The 27511-nt window shown below is 43.5% G+C and overlaps 2 protein-coding genes across 5 annotated transcripts in view; one reads left to right on the forward strand and one right to left on the reverse strand.

Moving 5' to 3' along the window:
* Plxna2 (plexin A2) overlaps positions 1 to 27511 on the forward strand; it is a 196799-nt gene that overhangs the window by 103970 nt on the left and 65318 nt on the right. For both annotated transcript variants that reach the window (XR_015635158.1, NM_001105988.2), the window contains exons 5-8: positions 22043 to 22143; positions 25190 to 25313; positions 26687 to 26840; positions 27361 to 27457. Coding sequence is in view for 1 of the 2 variants with exons in the window: in NM_001105988.2 (NP_001099458.2) it covers positions 22043 to 22143; positions 25190 to 25313; positions 26687 to 26840; positions 27361 to 27457 (476 nt within the window). In the remaining variant the exon portion in view is untranslated. The remainder of the gene's footprint in view (positions 1 to 22042; positions 22144 to 25189; positions 25314 to 26686; positions 26841 to 27360; positions 27458 to 27511) is intronic.
* Positions 1 to 27511, reverse strand: part of LOC134481549 (uncharacterized) — an 87527-nt gene that overhangs the window by 37638 nt on the left and 22378 nt on the right. Inside the window, exons 1-3 of one of the 3 annotated variants that reach the window (XM_087581916.1) lie at positions 11559 to 11629; positions 11169 to 11312; positions 7658 to 7806 (exon numbers count right to left, since the gene is read on the reverse strand). In XM_087581916.1, coding sequence (XP_087438042.1) covers positions 7658 to 7806; positions 11169 to 11238 — 219 coding nt within the window. In that variant the 5' untranslated portion in view covers positions 11239 to 11312; positions 11559 to 11629. Of the gene's footprint in view, positions 1 to 7657; positions 7807 to 9699; positions 10735 to 11168; positions 11313 to 11558; positions 11630 to 27511 lie in introns of those variants that run through there. The other 2 variants (XR_015635827.1, XM_087581917.1) reach the window with 2 other exon arrangements.

Genomic DNA, 27511 nt, shown 5'->3' on the forward strand with positions numbered 1-27511 from the left:
ATATGAGCTTGTCTTCACTGCCTGCGAGTCTGCTTACACACTCATGCCCAGCAATGATTCTCTCTAGGGCTGTCTACATGCAAATGTTTAGGGTCAAACTCAGGTATGTTAAGGATTTCAGGGGAAGGTAGGTAAAGGATGGCAGAAGATGATGCATCTGCCTTATGAATCATCTGGGAGACTGAGTCAAGGCTAATTGCAACCTTAGTTTCCCCTTTGTGAAATGAATTCTTTCAAAGGGCACTGGGTACACTGTGCTTGGAAGCTGACCTGGGTGTGAGTACTAGTGTGAGGGCAGTAACCTATCCCTCCATAGCCAAGGAGCAGTATCAATCGTGAAGCTTTTTTTTTTTCTATGCCATTGCAGGAGAGAAGTTGGGGGTCGACACTTCTCTTTCAAGGCTTGGGTCTCACTTTTTGAGATCCAAACTTTACTGCATTTTTCTAGCAGGCCCTTTGCTCTTTCTCTAGGCCCAGTTTAGGAACCTGGTGTCTACTTGATGGTTCATGGTTCAATTCCCTGAGCATTTGCCACTATGAGTGAGGTAACCTTCCTTTTCCATACCTGTTATCCCACTCCCCACTCCTCTCTGCAAACAGGTTGGGATTTAAAATTGCCACCAGGAAGAGCACCAGCTGCCATCAGCTGGAGGCAGCTTAGGAAACAGATCAGGTTCAGCTTCCACCCTGCAGGCAATGTATAAAGTTGAGAAGCCTAGAATAGGTAGACACAGTAGAAGGAAGATTAAAAGGAGCCATGGGCAGAGATGAGGCCAGTGTCTCAGCCACTCAGTTACCAAGAGGCTCATCCAGCAGCCACTCGGGGCTCAAATGCTTGTAACACTAGGCTTGTCTTCATACAGTCACATACACACAAGAGGGACAAGTGAGCAGAGCTGACAGTGAAGTGTGTACAGGGCTGGAAACGCAACAGCTCTGGATGCTCCCAGACTTGAATCAGAGAAGGCTTCCTGGATAGGGGGTGGGGGGATTCTCTACTTGACCTATAAAAGGGGAGAGTTTACCCAGGGGAGTTAAGTTAAAAAAAACTTTTCAAAGAATGCAAAATCAGAATATTTGAAATATTTGAATAGTATTTCCACAGACTTGAGATTGTTTACACTGAGGAAAGGTTAGGAAGCATCAATCCCCCAGAAACACCATGGCACATAAGTGTGCAGCCTTCTAATGAGCACCATTCCCAAGAGAAAAGAGACCCAATCCAGAAATAACAGGCTTCAAGCTTCCCAGCTGTAGCAACTTAGAATGTAGGAGAAAACAACCATGTACCGAGAACAAAGATCATCACTAGGGTTATCCCTGGTACAAGTCCCCCATTCCCTCCACCTTCAAACTCCTAGACAGGCCTTGGGTCTTAGTGACATCATCAAGAGAAAGATACCAGTGCTGGTCCACTACCTCCTAAGACATCCTTGTCCCTTACTGTATGACAAAGGTGTCATCTGGCAATGCCAGTTAATGGGACAAAGATAAAGATGTTTTCCCTTTGGCTTTTAGTCCCTTCTTTCAGTGATGTTAATAGTCAGTGAGACTTTGTCTGGCTGGGCTGCTTCTCTTTCCCTAGGAGATGACAAAGTTTCATAATTATTGGGTGCTTAATAAATATTTAGTATAGGCTAGGAGCCAAAGGGACAAAGAAAGAAAGCTGTTATGTAAGAAGGCTTCCTAGGTTGGCAAAGAGGTCCTTGTAGACAAGTCATCCCTTTATGCAGATCTGGGCTTTGCAGTTCTGCTTTTCCCCAAAGCTTGGCCTGGCCTCTCTAAGCATCAGTTTTCTCTTCCGTAAAGTGGGGTCAACAATAATCGTCACTATTTTGATTGATGGAGAAATAAAATAAATGGCTGATCCATATGGAATTTTTGAGACAGCAGGAACTCAGCCTATAGAATGCATGTAGGTTAGCCATGCCTGTCTCCCTGGTTCACTTCTTAGCTTCCTCTCCTCTGCCACCGAGCTCCCAACAAGTTGTACTGTTTTTATCCTGAAGTCATCTGCCAGTTGCATCTTTTTCCAGACTGTCTTAGGCGACAAGACTGAGGAAGAAAAACAGATAACCACAGAAGCTCATTTGCCAGTTGTCAGAGCCTGCCATCAGCAAAACATTCCTGTTTCATCTCCTAGGGTGCCAAGAAAAATCAGCCTGACCTTTGAGTTACTGCTCAATATGGATTTCTTACATCTGGGTCTCTCCACGAGTGCCCAGCCCACCCTCATCTTTCCATCCCTCAGGAGCTTGGTGCTCTCTCCCTGAATCCTATTCCTTACCAGGCTGCAGAGTGGGTGAGCTGTTCTGTGTCCTCTCAACATCATGACCAGACTCCTAAACCCAGTGAGTGTAGAACAAGTACAGGAAAGCCTGATCCTGTCCAACAGACCATTTCACCTAGCATGCAAAGTGAGGCAAAAGCAGCAAGACATGTGCTCCAGCATTTCTCAAGCGCTGAGCAGCCTTGTTCTACTTACTGCCAACCTGCACCCTGAAATTTCTCTATTAGGATTTAAGGATACCCACTCCATTCATTTGTGTTCCTTCCACATCTATTGTCACATTAGTTCTACACCTAGTTGACCTGATGTGACCAGCTACTGTTTCTGCTTTTTTGCCTCTTTCCTTCCTGAGGCAGCCTTACTTTCTCCAAGTCACTCAGACTTAGATGTGCAGCTAGGGAGCAGCCAGGAGAAGATGGTGATGATCAGTAGTGTCAAGGACATGAAATAACAAATGTACTAAGAAGAAAACATGACATACAGGTCCTCAAGAAGCCAAGAATGAACTAGATAGATCTGGCTGCAGGAATTAATGTGTGTGTGTGTGTGTGTGTGTGTGTGTGTGTGTGTGTGTGTGTGTGTGTGTGTACAGTGTGTATGCATATGTGTGTTACAAAATTGTATTCCAAATCAGCTTCAAGAATGTTTTCCTAGAAAGTCCGTTACTCAGCAGGCCTTGGTCTTCTCTTGGCCTCTATCACCTGTGTTGGCAAGACTTTTGTCTTCCCATCTGGAAAAGAGAGTTTAAACCCCTTTGTGCTAGTCAGCTTCAGGATTTTTAAGCTTCCTTTTTGGACACGGCTGTCAGCATCAGTTTTCTGCAGGGAGTGATTTAATCTTCATTTACTCATTAATCCCCCCCACACACAACTTCATTAGGGAAGATTTATAAAGGTGCTGAATTGGAAAGGTCAGCTGTCCCTGGGCCCGGGATGTGGTGTGCCCATCTCTCTTCTCATGAGCTTCATTCTCAGAATTCATTCTTGAGACTGGAAGATGAGGAAGACAGCCGAAGAAGAAGTCAGTCTTGTATTAGGTCTATGTGATTTCTGGCTCTGCCATCCCCAGGCCCAAGGGTCTCTCAAGGAAATTGCTGATAGAAGCAATTGAGAAGTGGACTGAGGACTAACAGGGTGGTATAAAGAGTATCCTGGGCACGGTACCTATCAGACAGCAAATGGGAGGAAAGGTAGCTCTTATGAAATGTGTCCCACTGTCATGGACAAGCCCTGGCAGAATACCCTAAACAACAGGGCACTATTTCCAAGTGACTATATACAGAAGTCTGTCTGACATCACCAAAGTACATAAACTCCGCATATCCTATATCTGATGCCACGTATATAACCACAGGGGACACCTAAGTTCATGAAGGACTCAAAAAAAAAAAAAGTCTTCACCTTAGTGAGGTGAAACTTGTTTCTGAGACCTGAAAGATTCCGCAAGACATCAGGCTGAACTACCTCCTTTTCTTTGCTGTAGCCAGGTCTCCACTCATCTTACCCAGAAGTCACTCATCCTTGTGTGCCTTGCCTCAAGTCTCTATGTCTTTTGCTGTCACAGTGGCTGACCATCTGAGTTCATTGAGTTCTGTCTACCAACCTCACCAGAAGAGGAACAATAGAAAGTAGACTAAAAATTATACAGAAACTTTAATCTTATGGGAAGGATACATACCTGCTGCCTCTTCCCTGTCTTCTGCCTTCTGGGCAGAAGGCAGAACTCAAAACTATTCCAGTCCACTCCTTGAGATAACCACAGTCTTCTGGTCTTCTCTCTAACATTGATTACACTTCTATTCTTCCCATTTAATATCTAAATGACTAGGGGACTGGACAGGCCAGGGGCCCCAACCTCTTACATTGCCAACTGTATAGCCAGACTCAAGTAGGATTTGAGAAAACAATTTCAATAAGAAGGCAGGTGGGAAAACCTATTCCATGTGCCAAACTGAGAATATTGGGTTTTAATATGATCACAGGGGATTACAGAAATTAATTTTATTTTATCTAATATTGTACAACTTGGGACTTCTGGAATTCAACACGTAAATTTATGCTCCCAGTGCAAATTGGAGCATGTCTAGATTAATGGAGAAACTGTAGGGACCCCCACTTTCTCCAGAATCCAATTTTCCTTATGGGATTACCTACTTGTTTGCCAAAGACACACCTAGAGCTAAATTTCCAAAGAAGGAGCAACTCTGTAGCAACAGAAATCTGACTGATGCCTCTTCTAGCTAGGGTGTATAACAGAGCCCCTAGGCATTTATAGCAGCCTTCTGAGCAGCCTGGAGACTAGACAGGGGCTTCCATTAGTCAGTGGAAGTAGACCTATGTTGCTGTAGTCTAGCAGTGAAGGGGGAGGTTGAGGGTATTTCTCTGAGATGGCAGCATAATGACACACTGGATGTAATGAGATGCCTGGGGCATTGTTAATCATGCCTGACCTTTTTAGATCAGTGATATTGTATTGTTTTATTTCATAAAATAAGACCCTATCCCAAAGGGCATTTGATATAGTTGGTTATTTAACGTTTTGAAAGGAATTTGCTTCTAAAAATTAATTTTGTTGTGAAACTCTCCATGGAATCCATTAAGATGACTGAAGGTACTAGCCATTGGACACTCCAGATAAGAAGTGACTAGCATTCATCAAACTATGTGCTCACAGGCCATACCCTGAGTTCTTCCTCGTTCTCTACTGTCATCTTGCCACAGCCTCCAAGCCACTATGACTAGTGCCACTCTCTTGGCCTAGCCATTAGCCACTCCTCTCCCCATAATGCAAACTAAATCAATATTGAAAGTTAAGGAAAGAAAAATGGCCTCACACGTACAGGAAGCATATTCTCAACTCTCTTTAGCTGGGTTTGCCTAAGACATATATATTAGTCAGTAGAATCCCCTGGTTCTGTTTTTCATGTTTTTCTGTTTCTTTTTACCTGTGGCCCTAGACTAACATCTAGTGGTCATGGGGAAGTGCTGGTAGACTTCATCATGGAGAAATAAGAATGCATACAATCTATAAATGTTTCCTGTCTTACATCTTTGTCAACTAGATGGAATAGATATCCCATTCCTGTTATTCTCAGGAGAGCTTCTAAGGGATAAGTTCATACCACCACTTTTATTGAACAACTATGATCCTCCTGGTCCTTTCCAACCAGTTTCTAAGGCCTCCTTCTAACCCTGGTCAAGGGCTATTGGTTTTTGCCCCTTACATTCTGAAACTACAGATTTAGCACGTGAAATTACTTTAAACATAAGCAATGACAGATAACCATTAGAGGAGAATCAGCCTTTATGCTGTAAAATTTGAGCTGGGAATTGTCAGTTTTAAGAGCTAAGAGAGAGACATATGGACAGAATACCAAGAGAATTTTATTTGTCTCTCAACATTAAACCTAAATCATAAGCCACACCATGCAGTCTCACATTACAGCTCACAGTGCTCTTTCTTTGTGAAAAGTATGCATAGGCTATAAACATTCCACACTCAACACAAAATCATTTCACAGTGGTTTGGTTTCCCCTGTGGTAAAAATGGTAGACCCCAGCTCCAGAATCCCTAAGTTGTCCATTTAATGACTAACCTTGATACAATGAGGTTTCTAGGGTGAACAGTCCGGTCTCTTGCATAATGAAACTTACTCATATGTGTGTGTTGGCCTCTTTTCCTGTAGTTTCTTAGCTTTGAGTTAAGTAAGAAGTCACTAATATTTACTAGAATGTGGATGAAATTCTAGTTTCATCCAAAATATTGTGCTAAGTCAAAGAAGCAGTCACATGTAGTATGGTTCAACAAATAGGAAGTGCATAGAATAAACAGACAGAAAATCAACCAGTGGGTTTCCTGGAGTGGAGAAGCTAGAGACATAGGAAATTGAAGTGATTATTCATGGACATGAGCTATCTTTTGGGGAAGTATTCTAAAATTAAATGTGGCTTTATTTTATTCACAATACCATGAATGTACTCAGCACTTTTGGATCATATTCTCTCAAGTGGATAAATTTGGGGATATGTGAATTTTATATCAATAAAAATCCTTAGAAGTTCTAAGGACGCTGTACTGTGACTATCTGGCTACTCAGTAGCCTCTCCTTCTAGTACCTTTTGCCTAGAGGATACATCTACACTGTGGTTGGGCTGTTGTGTGAGACCTCTGTGGGATCTGCTGTCCTGATTTTCTTTCTCTCTCCTTGCTCTCCTATTCCTTCTCTGTCCCATCTCCTTTCTTCCTTGTTTCCAGCCAATCACACCCCCATTTGTACAAGCCAGGGGCTTGCTATGATCCCAGAAAGCTGAGGAGGAGAGAGAAGATGATAAAATTTAAAGGACCCATAACAATGTCATTAGTGTTATTATCATAGCTATCTAAAACTTGATGCAATCCTCACAACAACCTCTTAGGGGAATAGTCTGCTGAACAGATATACAGAATTTAGAATACACGGAGACTTAATGAGCAAACTCACATGACCCACTTCTTCAGGGCAAGAATAAGTCAAACCTGCTTGCTGAACCTCAGTGCACATCCTCTGAAGTTCTGTTGACCAGAAGCATTGGGCTAGGTTGCATTATTTATTCTCAAGTAATTTGACAGGGTTCCAAATTGCAGTACCTAGGAAATGATCTTTTAGTCTGATATTAATGGGAGTTTATGGAATATATCCTGTGGTTCTTCTACTCATTGTGGTTTTCATTAAGACTCTAAGCCTGCTTTAAAAGTCTGTTTATCATTTTAAACTCTTCTGTTTAATCTTGGTCAGTGCAATTGGTCAGTTCTTCAGGACAAGCTGAAGGAGACAGCTCCTGATGGCTCTTTTCTTCTCAAGTTGTGTGCCTTCATGACAGGGTGGAACAATTAGTCACCACACCAGTAGGTGCTGAGCGTGTGTGACATGAATGTGGGTGCGGTAAGCCAGTGTGGATGTGTGCCAGGAGAGTATATGGATGTATATCATGAATATGTGGTAGGGATATATGTTTGTATACCAGCTGGAATATGTGGGGTATACCCATGAGTATGTCAGAAGTTCTCACTATGTATTGATACCCCATTGGCTCATGGAGGGTTGCTGTTGAGAGGAAAATGGGCAACTCAGTGCTAAGGGACCCACTGGATTTCAGCCGTACTCATAGAGGATCCAGAGCTCCTGGTCACCTCTGCAGGGTTAGACACTTTCATCCCAGCATGCAGGCTTTTGGAATACTCCCCTTCTTGACTCCTCTTCTTTGAACAATCCTGGGATTATTCATTTTTTTTGATTATTATTAGAACTATCCACTGCTAAGGAACCAACAAGAAAAGAAGTCTAAATGAGGGGCATCCTTTTTGCATCCTCCTCTCCCCAGAACATACCTCATATCTCATGCTCACTGCGGCCTTTAGTGTTTCCATGTTCAGAAAACTCCATGTCGAACTCCTTATTAAGACCAGCTTATTCCATGGATGCTTCTTGCTTCCAAATCCACAGTTCACTCCTGACTCTCTGCACATCCAGCTCTCTTCTAGAAATTTTAAAAAGCAATATTTAGCATTAAAAGTATTCCCTCTGGATCAATGAGATAGAATCTCTGAAATACCAAACAACCATGTTTCTGTCTTCTGCTTCTTTAGAGGCTTTAGGAATGGAGTTGCAAGATATGATGGTTCAGGTGGTGCACTATACAAAAGTTTTGGCTAAGTGGGAAATGGTGGCTAAAAGCAGCCCCTCACGTATTGTAGCATTTAATGTTCTTGGAAGTCACCTTTATCTAGCCATGCAAAAGTGTCCTTTTAGTTCGGTGGTGCTCAGTAAGCTAAATCACAGTGTCTCAGACCCCCTCCCCCACTAGAAGCCAGGGAAGTACTTAGTGAAAGATATAAAGAATACTATCTATCTACTCCAAGCCTCTACAGATGAAGACTGGATCCCCTACCCTGCCTCAGAAAGTGCCATTTTCCTTTCTTAATACTTTGCCATGCCATCACCTCTCTGACTAGTACCCCAAACTGATCAATATCACTCCACACTTACCACCTCCACCCTTCTCTGGTTACTACCACTTTAATGAATACCACCATCCTACTCTGACCACTGCCACACCCTCTCTGATCTCCATTCAGTTCATCACCTTCTTTAACTCTGGTTTAATTTTCACCTTGTTACATCTGCCTTCTAAGTGGTCCAGTCTTTTTATGTCCTTCCAATTTGTTAGCATGCTCCAGAAAAGAGAGCACACTTCTGTTTCCTTTGCTTACAGTCACCTCTCTAACATCTTCAGAGGACCTGTCCAATGGGGATCCTATCAGTTCCAGTAATACTCTGAGTGGCATGACAGCTGAAAGCACAGATGGCCAGGCTATGTGTTCAGAGCCATATAACTAAACTAACCAGAGACCTCTCTCTCCAAATGCCAATCCCACCAGGTATCTAGCAACACATGGGTACACTCACAGAGCTCCCTCTAGCTCTCTACTTCATTGTGGGGGAAATGTCTCTAAAATTTAAGGAAGTTCTAGAGAAACTGAGCCAGGTAAGGCAAAGTGTTAGACAATAGAAATAAGAAATAGCCAGTCTTTGACAGATTAACCTCAGTGTTGCTTAGTGAACAATAGATTTACTACAGTCTTCTCTGAAGCTGTGTTGAACTAGGAGAGGTAGTATATGAGAAGGCAGCACCAGAAATATAGTCTTCTCATTTAGTTCTGATCTAGCTCTTGCTCCCCTTAGAGAACTGTGTTCAATTTGTCCCAGCAAGGGATGGGGTCTCTGTCTGACATTAAAGATGTCAATCATCATCATGACCTTTTAGCCTTCCCAGCTCCTTCTCCTGCTCCAAAATTGAGCACCCAGCAGTCACTACATAGCAGTACCGATGCTCTAGCCTCTCATAATGCATCACCCGTGGTGCATGGCCAGACCAAACCCGATTACACTCCGGTGGTTAAAAGTCCAGGTCTAATTAGAGTTCCAGGGAATCAAGCCATTGTATTATTAATGATTCTCTGGCAATGTTCTGATTAAAACAGTAATTTTAATAAGCACAGCTCAATGCTAAGTGTTCACTGAGCTCCTAATTACATCAGTTATGACTCCAAAATTATTTAAAATTCTGCTTTTTTTCCCAACTAGACCCGGCACACACCAGTAAAGTACTCAGGTGATTTGGTGATTATTTTCTCTAATTAATTTCCTAAGTGCTTGTTTAAAAAAAAAAAGAATAGGGCTCTTTTGTCTCCCTTCCATCTCTCCTAAGCTTCCTTTACTCCTTGTCAACCCAAGAGGCTTGGAAACATAAATTACAGCTGAGCAGCCATTGACAAAAGTAAGAAAATCAGTGAGGGATATAAAGATTTTTAAATAGTCCCCACCACCGAGAGATACTTGTAAAACTCGAAGCTGTTATCACACGCCTTACCTGGCTGAGTGAACACCAGCAGCATCCAGAAAGACTCCTGACCTCCACCAGCTTACCTCAGCCTTGCTTTCATATTGACAAGAATATGTGTCCTACTAAAGGCCAGCAGTCACAAGAGCTAAGAGGTCACTCAGGATTAGTTCTGAAAGATCCAGAGTCACTTTAGCGGATAAAGACTAGGCCATTAACTCCTCAGAAGACTCTGAGGTCTAAGAAGGTCTGGGTTTCAAAACCAAATGACAGTTGACACCTAGAACTTTCTTCAACATAAAATCATCTGATTATGAAGTTATCCAGCAACACTCAGAAGTAGCAGCTATGTCCATCTGACCTCTGATACAAGTCTGATACTGTGCACTGCTATATGCCGTGCTACATCTTGAGATATGAGTTAGTAGCAGTCATTTAGCATTATTATCTTACCACCAAGAATGCTGGGAGATGCATCTAAATGTAACTTCATTTTACTCCTACTGTCCCTTCAGAGGGCATATGCTGGAAGAGTCATACAAATCTCCAATAGGACTAAACAGTCAGAAGCTCATCCTGGGATAATAAGATACCGTAAACCCTAGGTCTGATCTCAAACACAATGTCTATTTAGGGTTAAGATAGGAGTTCCTGACCAGGATTAAACTCCATTGATGGAAGCTTAAATTTGTCCCTATTCATAGCACTTTGAGCCTGGGCCTGATGCATGTTCCTTGCCTTCCTATCACAACTCTTTCTCATGCCTTACTCCTACTTCTGAGCTGCTGGTCCTGACCCTTCTAGAGAAAAAGTCAGGGAGAGATCAGGGAGGTATCACAGCTGAGACTGTCACAAATAGCTCCATGATCTCCAGCTGGCCAGCGTCTGATTCTTTTATGGCTGGAAACTTGATGACCTTGGGGATACCCACAGCATCTATAACTGTTGGTCCCACCAATGGAGATAGTTTTCCTGCTAACAACACTTCCCTCTGCCCTGATTTTCTAAAGGTTCCTTTAGTATCACCTTCAGGCACCCTTCTTAGACAAGTTAGTAAGTGTCAGATCAGCCTATCCTACTGTGGTGGCCTGTGTGGAGCTTTCCATGATGTTGAGGAGAATTATGACTTTACAAACGCCTGTTGTTACTTGGGCCCCACCCCCACCTACCAGACCCCTATCCCCTCTGTCCCAACAGCCCAAGACATGCCACTCAAACTTTCCAAGTAGTCCTACTGAAGTATTCCCAGGCATGGAATCCCAAATGCTTCCTCTAAGAGCTCATATAATGTCCTCTTTTTCATTCTTTCTACCATTTTAAGTTATTAGTCCATGCCAGAGGTCCCTGCGTAAGGGGTGAAATCTTAAAACTGGATCCTGAGCAACTGGAAATATTCTACCACCATTGCTACTTACTATGATGGATGTTTTAATTTTAATACCCAATAATATTTACAGACAAGGAAACAGAAACTCAGAAAGGTTCAGTGACTCACTCACCCACAGCTGAGCATATGATGAGGCTGACCGAGACTCTTTTGCGACAGTTCTGTCCCTTCCATGACAGCATGGGCTTCTGCTATTGAAACATTGTCACCTCATGGATCCTAGGAACATTCGAGATTTCCACCAGACATGGGTGACCTTAGCAGAGAGAATATACTTGAGGAACTTAAAATAAAATCTGAACTGTTGGATAGATGTGACCCACTTCTCAGCAGGTGTGCATATACAGAATTCCGGCATGTGAAGAGCTAAAGGAGACCATAGGGAATGCCTCAGAGGAAGACAAAGGAAGCAGAGCCCCATGCACACAGATAATCCTGGACTTGTGAGTTCATAGATGCATCAGATCAAAACTGCATGCAGTCCTGGGCATGATGGCTCTACCTGTAATTCCAGCACTGAGGCAGAAAGATTATCCACAGATTCAAGATTGGTCTGGGCTATGTAGAGAGATCCTGTTCTCTCATCAAAAGAAATGAAGGAAGGAAGGAAGAGAAAGAGAGGAAGGAAGGAGAAAAGGAAGAGATAGACAAGCATAGGAGGAAGAGAAGGTCCTAAATAAATCTTCCTTAAATGTGCTCAGGACACCCACATAAACTTACACTGGGGCAAAACAAATCTCACATGGAGCATCTTGAAATGAGGTGTTAAATAGCTCATGGACACATAGGTGTGCTGTTTTTGAGTTTGAATAAGGATTCTAGCAGTGGAGGGGTCTGAGACAGGATTTCTGTGTGTCTCTGACTGTCCTAGAACTTGCTCTATAGACCAGACTGGCCTTGAACTCAGTACTATCTGCTTCGTCACTACATCCTGAGTGCTGAGATAAAAGGTGTGTGCCTTTATATTTACATTTAGTGTATATTTATGTATACGTATATACTTATTTAAAACCACTAATAACATAATCCACTGTGAAATACCAGTTGTCTACACTCATTGACATCCAACTGGGAACTTCATCTTGCTCCCCTACCAAACACTCTCTATGAGACACTTTCTGTATATCACCAGTGTTGCTAAGACCAAAATTGGAAAGTTGAATATGGTGTCCATTAAGAGTTTCTACTTCTGTACCATTGTGAAATCAGACCAGGACCTTTGACTTTTGTTAAAAGTAGCTGATTTCAGGGGCATTGATAAAAATTTTCCCCTTTTTAAAAAGATTCCCATTCTCAGTTTTCATCTTGGATACCAAAGTCTGCCCTTTTGTTAGGCACCTTCAAAGACATTCTTACTCTGGGTCCCTGGCTAGCCTCCTCTTGGAATCTTCCCTTGACATGTCTCTCCCCTAATCTTACCTTCCTATACCAAAGACCATGAGCATTTTTCTCCTGTAAAGGGGACTTAGGGTCAAACTTAGCTTTGTGGCATACTTTTCATACTTTCCCAGTCACTATTAGTCAAGAACCATGAATAGAGGGCAAAGCCAGAGCCCAGGGCCTATTAAGCTATAGTATAACACAGATAAAGCTGAACTCAATGTGATAAGGCTGGACTTGGACCCCATGGCCAGGAGCCTTACTAGAGCCTGTTCTACACAAGGATCCAGTATGGATTGCAAAGATAGGAATAGCCAGGTAAAGGTATGTCACTGCCTTGTTACTCTGCCGCTCCCAATATACCTTTCCCCTCCTTGGTTATGAGTGGATGTTCTATAAGGAACTAGGACATTGCTAATCTCAGGCATCTAGCTCCAAGATAGGAGATCTATTTGAATTATTTCTTAGCTCCTTTTTTCTCAATCCTTCTCATCTCCTGCTTCCTATCCCACCTGTTTTCCCTAACTGAATAAATCCACTGTTGTCATGGAGACAACACAGCATCAGCATTACTGATGATTCTCTGTAGATCCCTCCAGAATTCTAAACTAGAAAAGGCCTCACTTCTACCTCCCTAGTGTTTCCAGCCCAGGAGTCCTGCTGGAAAAACAGTGTGCTGTTGAAAGATACTGGGGGTGTCTTTTTTGCCCCTATCTAATCCGTTTTACTTTCACCCATAGGAGGCTAAACTTATTTGCACATTTTCAGCCCAGAATCCTAGACCCTGTATAATGATGGGATCCTGTCAGGAATCAGTGGTTGGAAGGGCTGTACTGTTCTCTAGGCATTGTCTTCTACCCTTAGATTAGTTGAGCAGGCCCAGTCCAGTCAGGCCTGGAGGAATACTCAAGGACACTGACAACACTACAAAGCTTGGCCCTCCTGACACCTCCCCATGCACCTGCTGCCCCCTCTAAGAGGATTGCTCTTGGAGAATGAGTTGAGTGACTGAGCCCCAACTGTGTGCAAGCCCATTTGTGAAGAGATGTCACATGTGTGTCAAAGTAGAACTGATACTACTGTAGTTTCCATCATATGGAAGGAAACAAAGGCTCAAAGAGGTCTAAGCTCAGTGTGCTATAGGTAATGAAAACAGGACCTAAACTTGAAATGAGGACTGTCTTCTAACACTTCTTAACCAGCATTTACAATGTCTGTTGCTCTAGAGGGAGTTTCTAGAGAGGCTAAGGCCTACCTGCTTGCAATACCAGAGTAGGGCTCGGGGCCTCTGCTCACTAGAAGGTTGAATTGCACTATTTGTGGCCAGAGGCTTTGGACCCTATTCTTTCCACCTTGACTTCTGTAGGAACTCTGCAGAAATTTATGAAAGAAGGGGAAATGTGTCTGAAAATCTCACCCAACTTCATACTTCTCTTACAGTGATAGATAGCTTTAATTACTCTGAATTACTCAGCTACTACCCTCTCACCCAAGTCATTAAAAATAGATTTTCTCTTTGAACTCGCTCTACCCTCAGATCTACAGATAGTCAGGAGTCTTAGGACATGACCTCAGGTCAGCTCCAGGTCAGGAAGCTGTGTATTTCTATAGCTGTGGCCACAGGCTTAAGAACTACTTCTGGGTTTCTGGAGTTTATACCTCTTTTTTCTTAATGGCAATGCTCAAGACTTTCATAACTTAAAAGACAGGCAGGTCCTTGATGGTATTTGCTTTATGACATTTTAAGGATATTTGGATGTGATTATTGATTTATAAAGATAAAGATCTAGACATGAAGATAAATAACAATTACTACATTACTGGATGTTGATTAGTAGAAAAGATGACTGCTGGAAGTACGAACTCAGAGGAGCTCTGCCTGCTGGGGAAGTCTCAAGATCATCTGGTCTGGTAGTATTACCCTACTTTGATATAGTTATCACAAAAAAGGCCTAGAATCATACTGGGAACCATGGGTCAGATAGGAATAAAATCATTCCTCTTCTTCAGGAGACTCACATGGATGAGACAGATAAGACCTGTTCATGACTCTTACATTGTGGTTCTGGCCATCATCAGCTTAGAAAACACCTCAGCCACCAACTGTCTTCCTCCATGATTTGTCCTCCTCTTTACTTTCTTATTGCATTTTGTGCTATCTTCAAATTCACAAACTGAAACACTGTTGAGATGTAGGAAAGCAAAGGAGCAGAGAGGCACGCAGCAAGGAGCAGTCTGGAAAAAGCTTTCATTTAATTCTTGCTCTTGCCGTCTGCCTTTATATGGGAGGCAGACAGACCTGGACTTTGTTTCTTCCACCTGCAAGTCATGTGACCCTGACAGGTTACTTAATCTGAGGTTCTGCATTCTAATGGGAAAGCAAGACTAAAAGCATATCTGTGTAAGGTAAGCATAGGGGATAAATGAGAGTGTGCATGTCAAATGCCTAGGGGGTCAGTGGAAGCTATTGGAATATCGTTCTTGTTGCTTTATTTTATTCCACATCCTGTGTTGACTCCTCAGAGCAAGGTGATGTCATCCAGCAGTCTGTCAGACACCTTTACCCTGTCCCTGGGTGGCTTTGGATATCCAGTACTCAATCAAATTTGTCCCTATGCAGGAAAAGAGAAACATGACAGGCCAAGGGGGCTGTAGTACTAGGTAGGTCTAGAGGTGTGACTTAGAGTGGCTATCTCATGCATACCTGAGAGAATCAGAGCTATTGGTGGACTTTCCTGACCACTAGCAGTCTTTCGCTCTCTGTGAGGACCTTGACCACCATTGGTGTAAAAGCAGGACAGACCCTTAGTGCTAGGCAGAATCTTTACTGGGTTCTTCAACAGTGTTTACAACAAATTGCCACAGTGATAAGACTTGATGGGGGAAGGGGTCCACAGACAACAAGACCCATCACCTATCCCATCAGCTAGCACCGTTAGGTGCCACATGCTGCAGGTACAGGTGGTCTCCAACCTCCTGGACCTACCCTGATCCTGCTTCAGATCTGGCCTATCATCTTTCTCCTGAAATTGACCTTTCCTATCCCACAGCAGGAGCCTATTCATCTTGTCTCAGGGAAAAAACCACTCAGTATGGCAGTCAATGAAGACAACTCTTTGGAGCCTTAATTTTCTGTTGGATCCAGCATGGATCATAATATATAACAAAACCAGTGGCCTGCTCTCTTGGGAGTTGTGCAGATCAAATGATATCATTCTATGAATTTAACCCCCTTTGCAGTAGGCCTTTGTCTACACAGCACCCAGGAAACAATTCTGTGGCATGTCATCACCCTGTCTGCCAAAGACTGTCAGATTATTTCTCAAAATCAGCATTGGGATGCTAAAAATGGGCTCATCTGAAGTCCTACAAACTTGGGGCAAGACAATCTGTAGGGAAGGACTGCTACAAAGTAAGGCACAAAGGGAGCAAAGAGGCCAGGGAGTCATTTCCATCAGTTTCAGCTGCTGTGTGCTTTGCCCCTGGCCCTGGGATCAGATCATTGTTGACTAGGGCAACTGCATGCTCCAGCCAGGCTGTCTATGACACCTCCCACCCTGTCACCTGGCTCTCAGCCACAGAGAAGGCCTGTGTTCCTTTCTTTGTGTAAGGAGCAGGGCACACATGTTGGGACAGGTGTCCCATCTGGCAGGGGGCAAGCAAATTCCAGAGAAGCAGAGGATTAGATGCTCAGTGTCTGGGGAACAGCTTTCCCTTATCCTTTCCCTCCTACCCTGTCTCTCATTTACATGGCCCCAATGGAATCCTGTGAGACTCTAAATACTGTACTCCAGCTGCTACCCCTACAGCAAGTGGCTAGCTATTGCTCTGGCTGCTGAGCCACTGCTATACCTTGGTTTTACCACCATTATAGCTTTTACTCCACTGGAATGAGTCTTGATTCCCACTGAATTATGGGTTCTAACAGGGCAGAGAATGAACCCCTTTGTCTCACAAATTAGTATGACCAAAAAGTTCACTGAACACCTCAGAGACTTCAGGCATGATCATAGGCGGCTTCTAACTTTCAAATCAGGTTTTTCTCAGGAAGGTCCAGGTATCAAAACCATTTTGCTCCTTCCAGGTTTTCATACAGGGTAGCAGATGAACACTAGTGTTCTGTCCTTTTGGACAGTCAGCTTTGAGGTCGTGCTCTATTACTTCTGGGAATTCTTGTATTTAGAAATGTATTCATTTCTCTGTGGACAGAAACTGTACAAGGCCTCTGCTCAGTGTGAGGGTGGCTGTTCTATCAGGGTCACAGAATCATCCTGTCTCAGGAATGGCCTTCAAGAACTTTAGGAACAAGAAAGGTTCTAGTAGCTTCCCCCAGAGACTTGTCCCCACAGCCATCATAATCTTAGGATATCCCTAATGAGCTACCCAGTGTACTGAGTGGAGAGAGTTGGGGGAAGAGACCCCCACATGTATACCCCACTGAGCCCAACTATTAAGGTCCCAGAAGGCACCAAGGATGCAGGGCCCCCTGAGCCACAGGAGCTAAGAACATAGCATGAGTCATCTTTAATTAGGACTATTTCTTAAGTAAATGACTTAATAGGACAGTTATATTCATTAGAAGTGTAATTATAAGACATCAGCTCAAACAGGAAAGAATGTAGAGTGTGAGGGTGGAACCGAGTCAGAGATGGTAGCTCTCGGGTGCCAGGAAGCAGCAGGCATGCAGGGGCAGGAGATGATGCCCTTATGTCCGAGCCCTCCCATGCAACTCATCTCCTAAGCCAATACAGGAATCTGAGATCCCAGCACTCACTGGAGGGGCTTTAGCTTAGTTAAGAGGAAATAATAACCAAACACTGATTAAACAATCAAGGAATGTCCCATTAAACTCTGAATCAGCCCCAGAAAAGCCCTGCCCCCAACATATGATGGCCACTTTGGGGAAAAAAAATACCCATTCTCCTGGGGCTTGAGGCCTGGTGCTATCTGGTCCCAGCAAGTGCAAGACTACCTCCTGGGCTCCACACAGGTCTGCCCCAGACTTCCCAGGTTTGAACTGGTTATTTGAAGATTCCGGGGAGTAGGACTTAAAAGAACCTAATTTCTTAAGCAAGGTATGGTGGCACACAAAGGCAGGAAGAAGGAGATTTCAGAGCCTGCCTATGCTACCTAGAAAGACCTTGTCTCAAAAACTAAACTAAAATAAAATTTAAAATCTAATGGAGGAAGCCCATTTCTCCTTGGGTTTGAAGAAATCCTCAGAGTTCGTTTACATCCAGGCTCTTAAAACATTATTTCCTCCCATAGCCTAGGAGCAGTCTGGTTCTGGTCTTTCCTGATCCCAAGACCTGCCATTTAAAGATGTCCTAAGAAGCATCAGCTGGGCCAGAGGCTTCTAAGTGGCAGCACACCTACAAACCAACTGGAGAGAAGGCAGTCTGACTGAGCAGACCTAGACTTTGTTATCTAACCTTATAGTGATAAATGTGGTTGTAATTCAAGGACTGAGCACTGAGAGCCGCGGCTCCTTGGTAGTTCCTACTTATAAAAGATATTCTTTTGACCTGTGAATAACAGGCTAAGGAGTTCAGAGACTTTCTACACTCTATCTCCTTTGGCTTTCCTCAGCCTTCCCAAGGAAGCCCAAGCATACATTTCTAACTTACACCTTGCCACCTTGTCCTCATACAGGCTCCTTAGAGACTGCGTTCCTGGGATGCGGGTCTATCCTGCTGAAATATATTAAAGATATTCATCCTGAAGGGCCCAGGCCAGGCCAGACTCACATAAAATCCTCCTAGCAGCACAGGCAGACAAACCGAATGTTGGCCACAGACAGAAGCTGCAGGCTTGGTTGCCACTTTCCTGGTAGCTACATTTCAAACAGTAAAAGATCTCATTTAACCTAATATAGGCAAAACATTAACTTTTGGAGATGTCAATATCAAATTACTAGTGTGACACTTTTTTTTTCTTTACTAAGTCTTCGGGATCAGTTTACATTTGGCTATTTATAGCACACCTCAATTTGGACTAGAACTCTCAAATATTCAACAGACACACAAGTCTAGTGATGATCATATTAAATAGTGAAGACACCAATGTCTTTCTTCTTTCAGAATCCCCTCTGCCTTTTTTCATGTTACCCCTAGAATATAGCACTTTGGTCTTGTGATAGCTTATGGACAGTTCGAAGTGATAGCTGTGTTTTAATGCTGTTTGTTTGCTGTTTTTTTTTGTTTGTGTTTATTCTCCTAGCCTATATGGAGCACCAGACCAAAAGCACTAGCTGATGGACGAAGCTAAAGTTATGTGACAGTATATACAGGGCAGGTCCATGTGAACTTCCTCCTGTAAGGGTCTCCTCCCAGTCTGTGGCAGCTGTCACTCTGATTTGTTGCCTAGCTAGTAGATCATAAAGAATAATGCAAGTTCTCAAGTCTTCCCTCTTCTAAGTTTCCTGTTTCACTCTACTCTGCCTTTAAAAAAAAAAGTCACACCAGGAGGGCCCAGGAAACAGGAAAAATAGTTGTGCTGTTGGTTTCATGTTTGGAGAAGAACAGGGTTTCACTATCTCCATGGCACTTGGCTTGAAAGTGGGCTTTGTTGCTTGAGACACTGCTTTCATTCAAGGCTGCCGTTCCCAGCTGCTGAGAGCCGGGCTGTGTTTTGACAGACGGGCCGAATGCAATGCAGACAGTTGTTTTAATTTCCAGCCAGATGCAGACATCACTCACAAGGAGCCTGAAACCCAAGAAAGGGAATGGGCACTGGACTGCTGCTTTTAGGCCTTGCAGAGTAGACCAGAGGAGGCCAACAGAAGCCTACTGGTCATTGGAGTCCCAGATATTCTGAGATATTTAGAATCATGAGGCCTGGGCTTGGCACCTGTTTCTCCAGGAGGCATCTGTCAGAAAGGTGCTTCTTATAGGTGTTGCCAACTGTGAGGAGGTTTCAAGGATTTTTCTTTGGTAGTGATAACTGGATGTTTTCTTTCAACTGTCAGATGTGCAAGTCTTGAGCTGGAAAGCTAAGTAGAAAAAGCATTTACTGCACAAGCATGAGGATCTGAGACCAGATCCCTAGAATCCACATAAAGCTGGGCTTGGTAGCATGGTATAGAATCCCAGTGCTACTACACCAGGATTCAGGGGGAGGGGATGGGGTCCTAGGAGAATCCCTGGAAACCCACAGGCCAGCTAGCTTGTTGTATATCTTAGTGAATAGGAAGAGCAGTTGCAAACAAGGTAAGAGGCAAAGACTGACACCTGAAATTGTCTTCTGACCACATGCTCACTGTGGCAAATGCATGCCTGCATTTACACACACACACACACACACACACACACACACACACACACACATCCACATATATACCATATACACATACATATACATATATAAATATACAACATATGCACATATTTCCATATACATATATATGCATATAAATATATAACATATGCACATATATACCATATACACATACACAAACACACAAAGATTAAAATGTTTTAAAGAAATAGTCTCAAGGGGGTCTGAGTAAACACAGATAAAATTTTTGGATAACTGAGTTGTAAGGGACCATAGTCTCCCTTCAGGGCTGAATTCCCTTTCACAGCCTCCAGAGGAATATCAATCACCCTGCCTGCCATTCATTCCCATGATGAGTATATTCTAGACAAAGTGACTGCTGCAGATCAGGCTGTCCTGAATTTCTTATGTCAGGCTTTCTCTTCTGATACTGTAAGTCTGTTTTGGTGGTTCATGATATTGTTAGCCTCTTTCCCTATTACATCACCCTAATAGGTCATATCACACTGATCTAAATTCAGCTCAAATCCTCAGATATATTATGCTTGAGGCTTTTAAACCAATGATCCCCCAGCCTACCCTTGAGGTGTCTACTTTTTAAACCAAATTCCCAGATTTTATGCTTACTTTCCCTACATCTTATTTCCTTATCAAAGAAGTTTGACTTTTAAGGCTTAGCATTTCTGGCACTCAGTTACATTAAGTGCTATGGTGTACTAAGAGTGGGTAGCCTAGAATGACATACTGCCTCTCTCAGCCTACAAGTTCAAGTTAGAATGAACTTATCTGTGACTTTTGCTCATGATAATCCTTCAGCTTGGAAAGCCTTTTGAGTCTCTCCATCTGGTGACTCTTCTCTTCATCATCTTCTTCTCCCTTCTAGTCTTCCTCCTTCTCCTTCTATTCCTATATTCTTTATAAGACTGAGTTTTTACTTTGTAGCCCAGACTGGCCTGGAATTCACTATGTAGCACAGACATATATATACAATACTCCTATCTCAGCTCCCACTCAAAACTCAAGTGCTAGCATTCCAGACGTGTCCCAGCATGCTCAGCTAGTTACATTCTCATCCTTGAAGACTTGCCCTTAACCTGTCTCCATCTTCTTGACAATTAGACTGAATATCCTTCTTCTGAGCTCACACGGCACTTAGAGCTCACACCAATCCTAAGCTCCAATACTGAAGCAACATCCAGAACAAATCTCAGTTGGGGATTGCTGACTCCTGTGAACTGCTGGACTTTGTGCTGGCTGAATCCATGCCATTTGAATAGGTTCTCTATAGCTGAACATCAAGGCTGCCACAGAGCTGACATTCAATAAGCTTTCCCTGAGTTTACCATGTTAGGATCCATGCTAATCCTGTGAAAAGGATTTTGTGAACGTGTTCCCCTCATATTTTTATTCCCCTGCCAGAGGCAGAATGTTGTCACTGGGCCATAGGTCATGTTTTCACCTGGGCTCACACTTCTAGTAGGTGACAGTCCTCTCTGGCCTAGCTTTGTATTTCCAACCCACCATGCATTTTTTGCAACTCAGAGCCCTCTTACCCAGCCAGCAACAGACACCTAAGATATATCAAATAGAAAACTCCAGTCCTCTAGTCCTTTGCATGGCCTTTGTTGTCACTAATTCTGGCCAGGTGCCAGGAGAGTGGTGTCTACATACACCCTGCTCAGGCACTTGCCAGGCTCCTCCAGAAAACTAGGAGGAGTTTCAAAAGCCTGTCTTTGGGGATTTGTGGGAGGGGGAGAGCTTGATCTGCAACCCCCCCCCCCCCAACCAGGCAAAGCAGAATCAAACAGGCAGCTCTTCTCTGTGGAGATTCCCATTTTGCCAGACTTTCCAAAGAATGGGAGATTTACTAGAGAAGCTGAATGCAGACATCAGAGAATGGGATAATTGGATCCAGGTGGTACACTTGGTTGGCTATGAATATTATTTGATGGGAAAAGTTTCTCCCCCCCAACTCCATGTGTGCTGTGCAGGAAGGATGTCTGAGCCCAAGCCCAGCTGAAAGCTCTTCAGAGATGAGTTTGTGCCACTCAATAGCCTTTCAGCAGAATTAACCATTTTCAACACTTGCCAGGCTCTCGAAAAGACACTGACGATGGAAAGAAGCAACAGGCTGGAGGATTCTCTTTCTACCCTCCGTAAAATCAAAGAGTCTGGAGCTACCATTCAGATACTTTCTGTTTAGGGTTAGCCGCTTCAGACCTGCCCACAGTGAGATGGAAATACCTTTGGGGAAATAATGGAGAGTTTTGAAACACATCTTCAAGTTATCACAACATGACCTCCCCATGTTCCTTTTCCTCTCTCTGCCAGGTCACCAGGGTCCCTGTGGAATCATGTGAACAATATACAACTTGTGGAGAGTGTCTAAGCTCAGGGGATCCTCATTGTGGCTGGTGTGCCCTGCACAACATGTAAGTTTGTGGTATTCAGGGCTAGTCCTAGCATGCAGAAGACTGGGGGCTTCCTGGTGTGGTGGACTAGACAGTAAAGGAATTTTCCTCTTTTGAACAGTACAGATTATAAATGAGATGCAATGTGGGAGAGGAGAGGGAGAGGCCACAGGGTTTGTTTCCTGCATTCAATCCTTTGCTCACCTTCTCAGCCACTTTAAAACCATATGACTATGTCCTCATGTGATTGTAAAAGTCACAGGGCAGCTGTAGAATCCTAAAATTTCCAAAAGCCTCTTGCATTGTCTGGACAAGAAGCCGAGCTAAGGCTTACAGACCAGATGGTAAGATGCCAGAACTTGGTATTTACACTCCAGTTTGCTGCTGTGTGAACCTAGGTGGGTCCCCTGACAATTCTGGGTCTCCACTTCTCCTTTGCCTATTTCACAGGTGAATTGTGAAACCTAAATGAAATAATAAGTGCTTTGGAAATAAAGAAGAGGCAACACAAATCAAAATAATTATTAAGGTCTCTGTACCCTTGGGAGGACCCTTCTGGCCTCATTATTTCATGATTCCAAGAAGTCTGCATTGCATCCAACTAGCCACATATCCCTATTCAAATACAGCCCCACCATTGAACAACAGCTCAATAGAAATGCAAAATCACACTTAAACTTCCTAATTTGAGGAGCCCCAGAGGAAGAGAAAAAGGGTGAAAGCCCTAAAACAGGAGCCTGGCTAGGGATTCTGTTGCCCAATAGTGTTGGAAACTCCATGGCACCACGCCAGCTAGCAAAGCGTTTCTATGAAATGTGCTGGGTTTGGGGTGGAGGCGGAGGCAGAGGGCCAGAGTTCAGGGTCCTGCACAATAGCTCTTGGCTTTCAGCCTCTGCAGCAGGTGTTGGAAGGGCTCTGGAGGGAGGGAGGGAGGCTTCACAGATGCAAAATCTGGACTGGATTTAAGCCCACTAACAAAGGATTGAGTCCCTGCTTGGGTTTTGGAGGTAAGAGACTTCTCAAAAAGTTTTACAAAAGTGATCTCAACAAAACCTGAAGAGTAAGTTTCCATGTAAGTAAGTCAGGGGTCAAGATGCCAGAGCCAGCAACTCTGCTCCAAGAATGGAAAAGGAGGTAAAATTGTCAAACTTTCAGTGCCCCTGACTCAAGAATCTGCAGGCTCTTTTTCTGAGAATTTGACAGTTCACTCACAGCTACATGGGAAAGTCCCGGGCTTTAAGCCCTCACACTCTGCAGTAGTCACTCTCCCGTCCCATCTACACACTCCTGCTCTATCCTCCCACCCTGCCTTTATCTCCAGGCTTCAGTGCCTGTTACACTCTGCATGTGCAGAAAGAATTCAGTAGAATTAGTTTGGAGTTAGTTTATTTTCTCCAGCTTGTGTCAGCACCTATCACTGCATCAGTAATGACCCCATCTCTTAAGTACCCTAGAATACCTTGTTGTTCTCCTGGTCCAGGTCATCCTTCTAGAAGGACAGAACTCTATCAAGACAGCCCAGATTTCCTCTGCCCACTGAACTCCTCACTTGTCTTCAGGGAATCTTCCCCACCTCCCTGGGTACACACCTTCCAGCCATTCTACCTAGCAAACTTGCCTGGGGACAGGAGCTGAACCTTTTATATGCAGGTTTTTCATTACCTGGCATTCATATCTTCAGCAGACCCCCTTATACTGTTCTCCCACCTACCCCCAATACTGCCCAACTAGTAGGACAGTGAGGACCCAGCAACTTCAGCCTCAGGCTAGAAAGCCAGCCTCTTCTAAAGCAGTAGAGGATTGAGGCAGAGGGCTGATAACAGAACCTCTGGGTGCCAGGGGATTTGAAACCCTCCTGTCGCTTCTGTATGATTTGCCCCTACAAGTGTGTTATTGTCTCCAAGATTATTTATCTCTGTTAGGGTTGCTGCCATAAATAGTATGATTTTTTTCAAAAAGAGCCATTTCAGTTAGTCAATGAGATAAAGACTCTAGTCAAGAGCTCACTTTAAAGCCATCATAAGGATTCACTTAAACCTCCATAATTCTTCCTTTGACAGCACTCATATTAGAATCCATTATGTACTTGGAAGGGAAGAGAGGAGGAGCTTGGGTAGTCAGTGTAGGAAATACTGCTTGACTGTGGACTACAGTAGTACTGTGCCCTGTGGCTATTTGGTTTGGAGCTAGACTGGTCCTGAGCCTGTCCCATAAGACACAGCAAGTAACAGCCCCAAGCTTCTGAGTTCAGGTAACACCTCACTTACCTGCCACCATGGAATGAGGAGCTTGAAGCCAGAGATGATTTTAGGAGAAATGGCCATGTGGACTTTCTGACACAGGCAACCCTGGACACCTGCTTCATCTGTCTCTTTAACTTAAGGCATTATTTCATGACACAAACATTTATTTAAAATATAACTTATGACAGGTAGACTATCTCATTGAATAAAACATAGTCTCTTCCTTTAAAGAACTATTAATCCACCCAAAGATCATATGCATCCTGTCTCACAACAAAGACCTTTGCTTGTTAGCATCTTTGGAGGGGGGAGGATGATAATGTTATTAATCATTATTGTTAATTTCAGTATCACAGGGGCTAGCATGGGGATACTTCCCCTAAATGCCCATTTTGAGTACCACCGCACTTTACTCTTAGAGTAGCCTTACAAGGTAGGTATTATCATCATCCTTGCTAATTTAAGGATGAGAATACAGAGAAGAGAAAGATTAAGTAACTTGACCACTGGAACCCAGCTAGCAGGTAACAGGCCTGATATTAGAGAGCTGTAGGGTTCACATTCATAGTCCTCCTTCTCAAGTACCCCAAATTTCTTACTTGAGCATCCCACAGTACTAGTATGGTGTTCTTTATATCTAACCAGCATCTTGGTTTGGAATTAATACTGCTTTCTGTGAAATAACTTTAGCTTCATGTGACAGTGGACCCCTGAGAATGCAGTGAAAGTCATCACAAGGCAACAGGATTTAGGGCTGGGGCAGCAACACACTTTTACCAAGGAATGGTGGAGCCATGACCTCTTATGAATCTGTGTTCATGTAGGTGCTCTAGAAGAGACAAATGCCAACGGGCCTGGGAAGCAAATCGATTCGCTGCCAGTATCAGCCAGTGTATGAGCCTTGAGGTGCACCCCAACAGCATCTCTGTGTCAGATCACAGCCGGCTGGTGAGTACACAGTAGGGAGGACTGGAGCAGAGTACACTTCTTTAATACTGGCATGTACTGATCAGGATTTCAGTGCTAATATCACACACACACACACACACACACACACACACACACACACACACCCCTTTGGTAACTCCTGTTGTACAGGGTATAGTCACCACATTCTTCAAATTTATTATCCACAGATTTGTTTTGTAAATCTGAATTTTGCATTGAGCTAAAAGAAAATCTATGATGTCATACAATACTTAACAGAACATTCTTAGGACATGGTTTGATTTCAGTCTTCTGTTTGTTAATTATTCAAGAAAGCCTTAGCTTGCCACTGTATTTGGTGGAGGCAGAAGAGAGATTAAAAGAAGACTGAGACTCATTCAAAGTGTATGCTTTAAAAGGATATTAAACATAATAAAATAGCCACCTGTCAAGGTACAACCCAAAATATTCCATGTCCTTAGGCCATAACTACAATTTCATTGTGAAGGTTTTATGAGCTACATGAATGTTAATTAGCTAATGAACCTTCTATACTTTCAGTTCCTTCATACTCCACCAAGAGGTTTTGGCTACAGTGATGCTAATGAAACAATCAGGGAGGCTGTGCCTATTGTGAAAGCGGAGGACAAACTAATTGAAAAGTGGCTAGAGTTCAAAACAACACTTTCCAAATTCTGAGAGTCTACTTTTTTACCACTACAATGAAGCTCTGCAAACTTAGAGATGCTGGAGACTGCTGTTCTAGACTGGAGTCCTTGGATAATAGATATTACTTAGCCATCAGTAAACTTTCTCTGATTCTCTGAGCATCTTGAGAGCTCCCTGCCCACCCCAGGGCACTGCTGGAAAGTAGAAGGCCCAGAGAGAAGAGAGAAGAGAAGCTCTGGGGCACACAGTTTTCAAATAAATGGATGAGTGGTAACCAGGGCAAGGATCTACTTTCTTTTATCAGTATAGCTCCATACCTGGCCAGCCTCCACCTTGGTGAAGTTTACACTCCCAGGAGCTCAAGCTAATGCCTGTGGTAAAGTCCTAAGTTCATGACTCAATGCAGGTTCCTCTGTGCATTGCAACTAATTTCCAAGTTCATAGAGCAGGGTCTGAAATAAATGTCAGTACAAATCCCCTTACTTCCTTGAACACCCAACTGCTTTCCTATGTTGAACAAGATTGAAGAAGTAATCTTTATGAAGACTATTGACCCCACACAACACACAAACACTTGTTATTCTAATTGTTCAGTGTCAGAGATAAAGATCACTAGACCAGTGTCCTTCTATTGTAGATGAGATCAAGGAGGTCCCAGAGCAATAGGTCCTGACAGGGAACCTTACCTGGTTCCTGGTTCTCCTGAGCTCTTGTTTCTCCCACAGCTCAGCCTGGTTGTGAATGATGCTCCCAACCTCTCTGAGGGTATCGCCTGTGCCTTTGGGAACCTGACTGAGGTGGAGGGGCAGGTGTCTGGGAGTCAAGTCATATGCATCTCACCTGGACCCAAGGATGTCCCTGTCATTCCTCTGGATCAAGGTAAGGACTGTGTCAAAAGAGCCATGGGTGCCATGGTGAGCTTAGGAGTCACAATATAGGCATGAAGCTACCTGACCAGTATTCACATACTAGATGCTAATATCGGCTTATGCAACTTGTTTGATTTTGAAAGCACACTGCTATGTCCAAAGTGAGATTAAAGGACTCAGTCTTCTGGACTGAGAATATATAATGTACATTGTGCCCACTTCCTCCCCTTTCTAGAAACAGGTGGGATTTGGGCAATAGATTGCTTAGGGCTCTCTCCACAGAACTTGGTTTGAACAATTCTTGAGTTAATATTCTGAAATCCTTTCAGTAATTGATCATGACTAACCAAGTCAAGGGATTCATGGAATCTGTTATTGAGTGACAGACTAAGATTCCCGGGGGGGCGGGGGGCAAAACAGGTTCAGGCAGGCTTTCTCTACCATTGTACTCCTAGGTGGCTCCATGACATGACTTTCCCCACAGTGTGTTCACTAGGCCCCAGGTTCTCTCACTCTGTCTTCTCTTGCAGACTGGTTTGGCCTGGAGCTGCAGCTGAGATCCAAAGAGACAGGAAAGATCTTTGTCAGCACCGAATTCAAGTTCTATAACTGCAGTGCCCACCAACTGTAAGCCTCAAAAAGAGCCTTGCCTGGGTCTGGATGTGGGTATGAGGTTCCACT

This window comes from Rattus norvegicus, chromosome 13, assembly GCF_021556685.1.
Source record: "Rattus norvegicus strain SHRSP/BbbUtx chromosome 13, alternate assembly SHRSP_T2T, whole genome shotgun sequence".
NCBI lineage: Eukaryota > Metazoa > Chordata > Mammalia > Rodentia > Muridae > Rattus > Rattus norvegicus.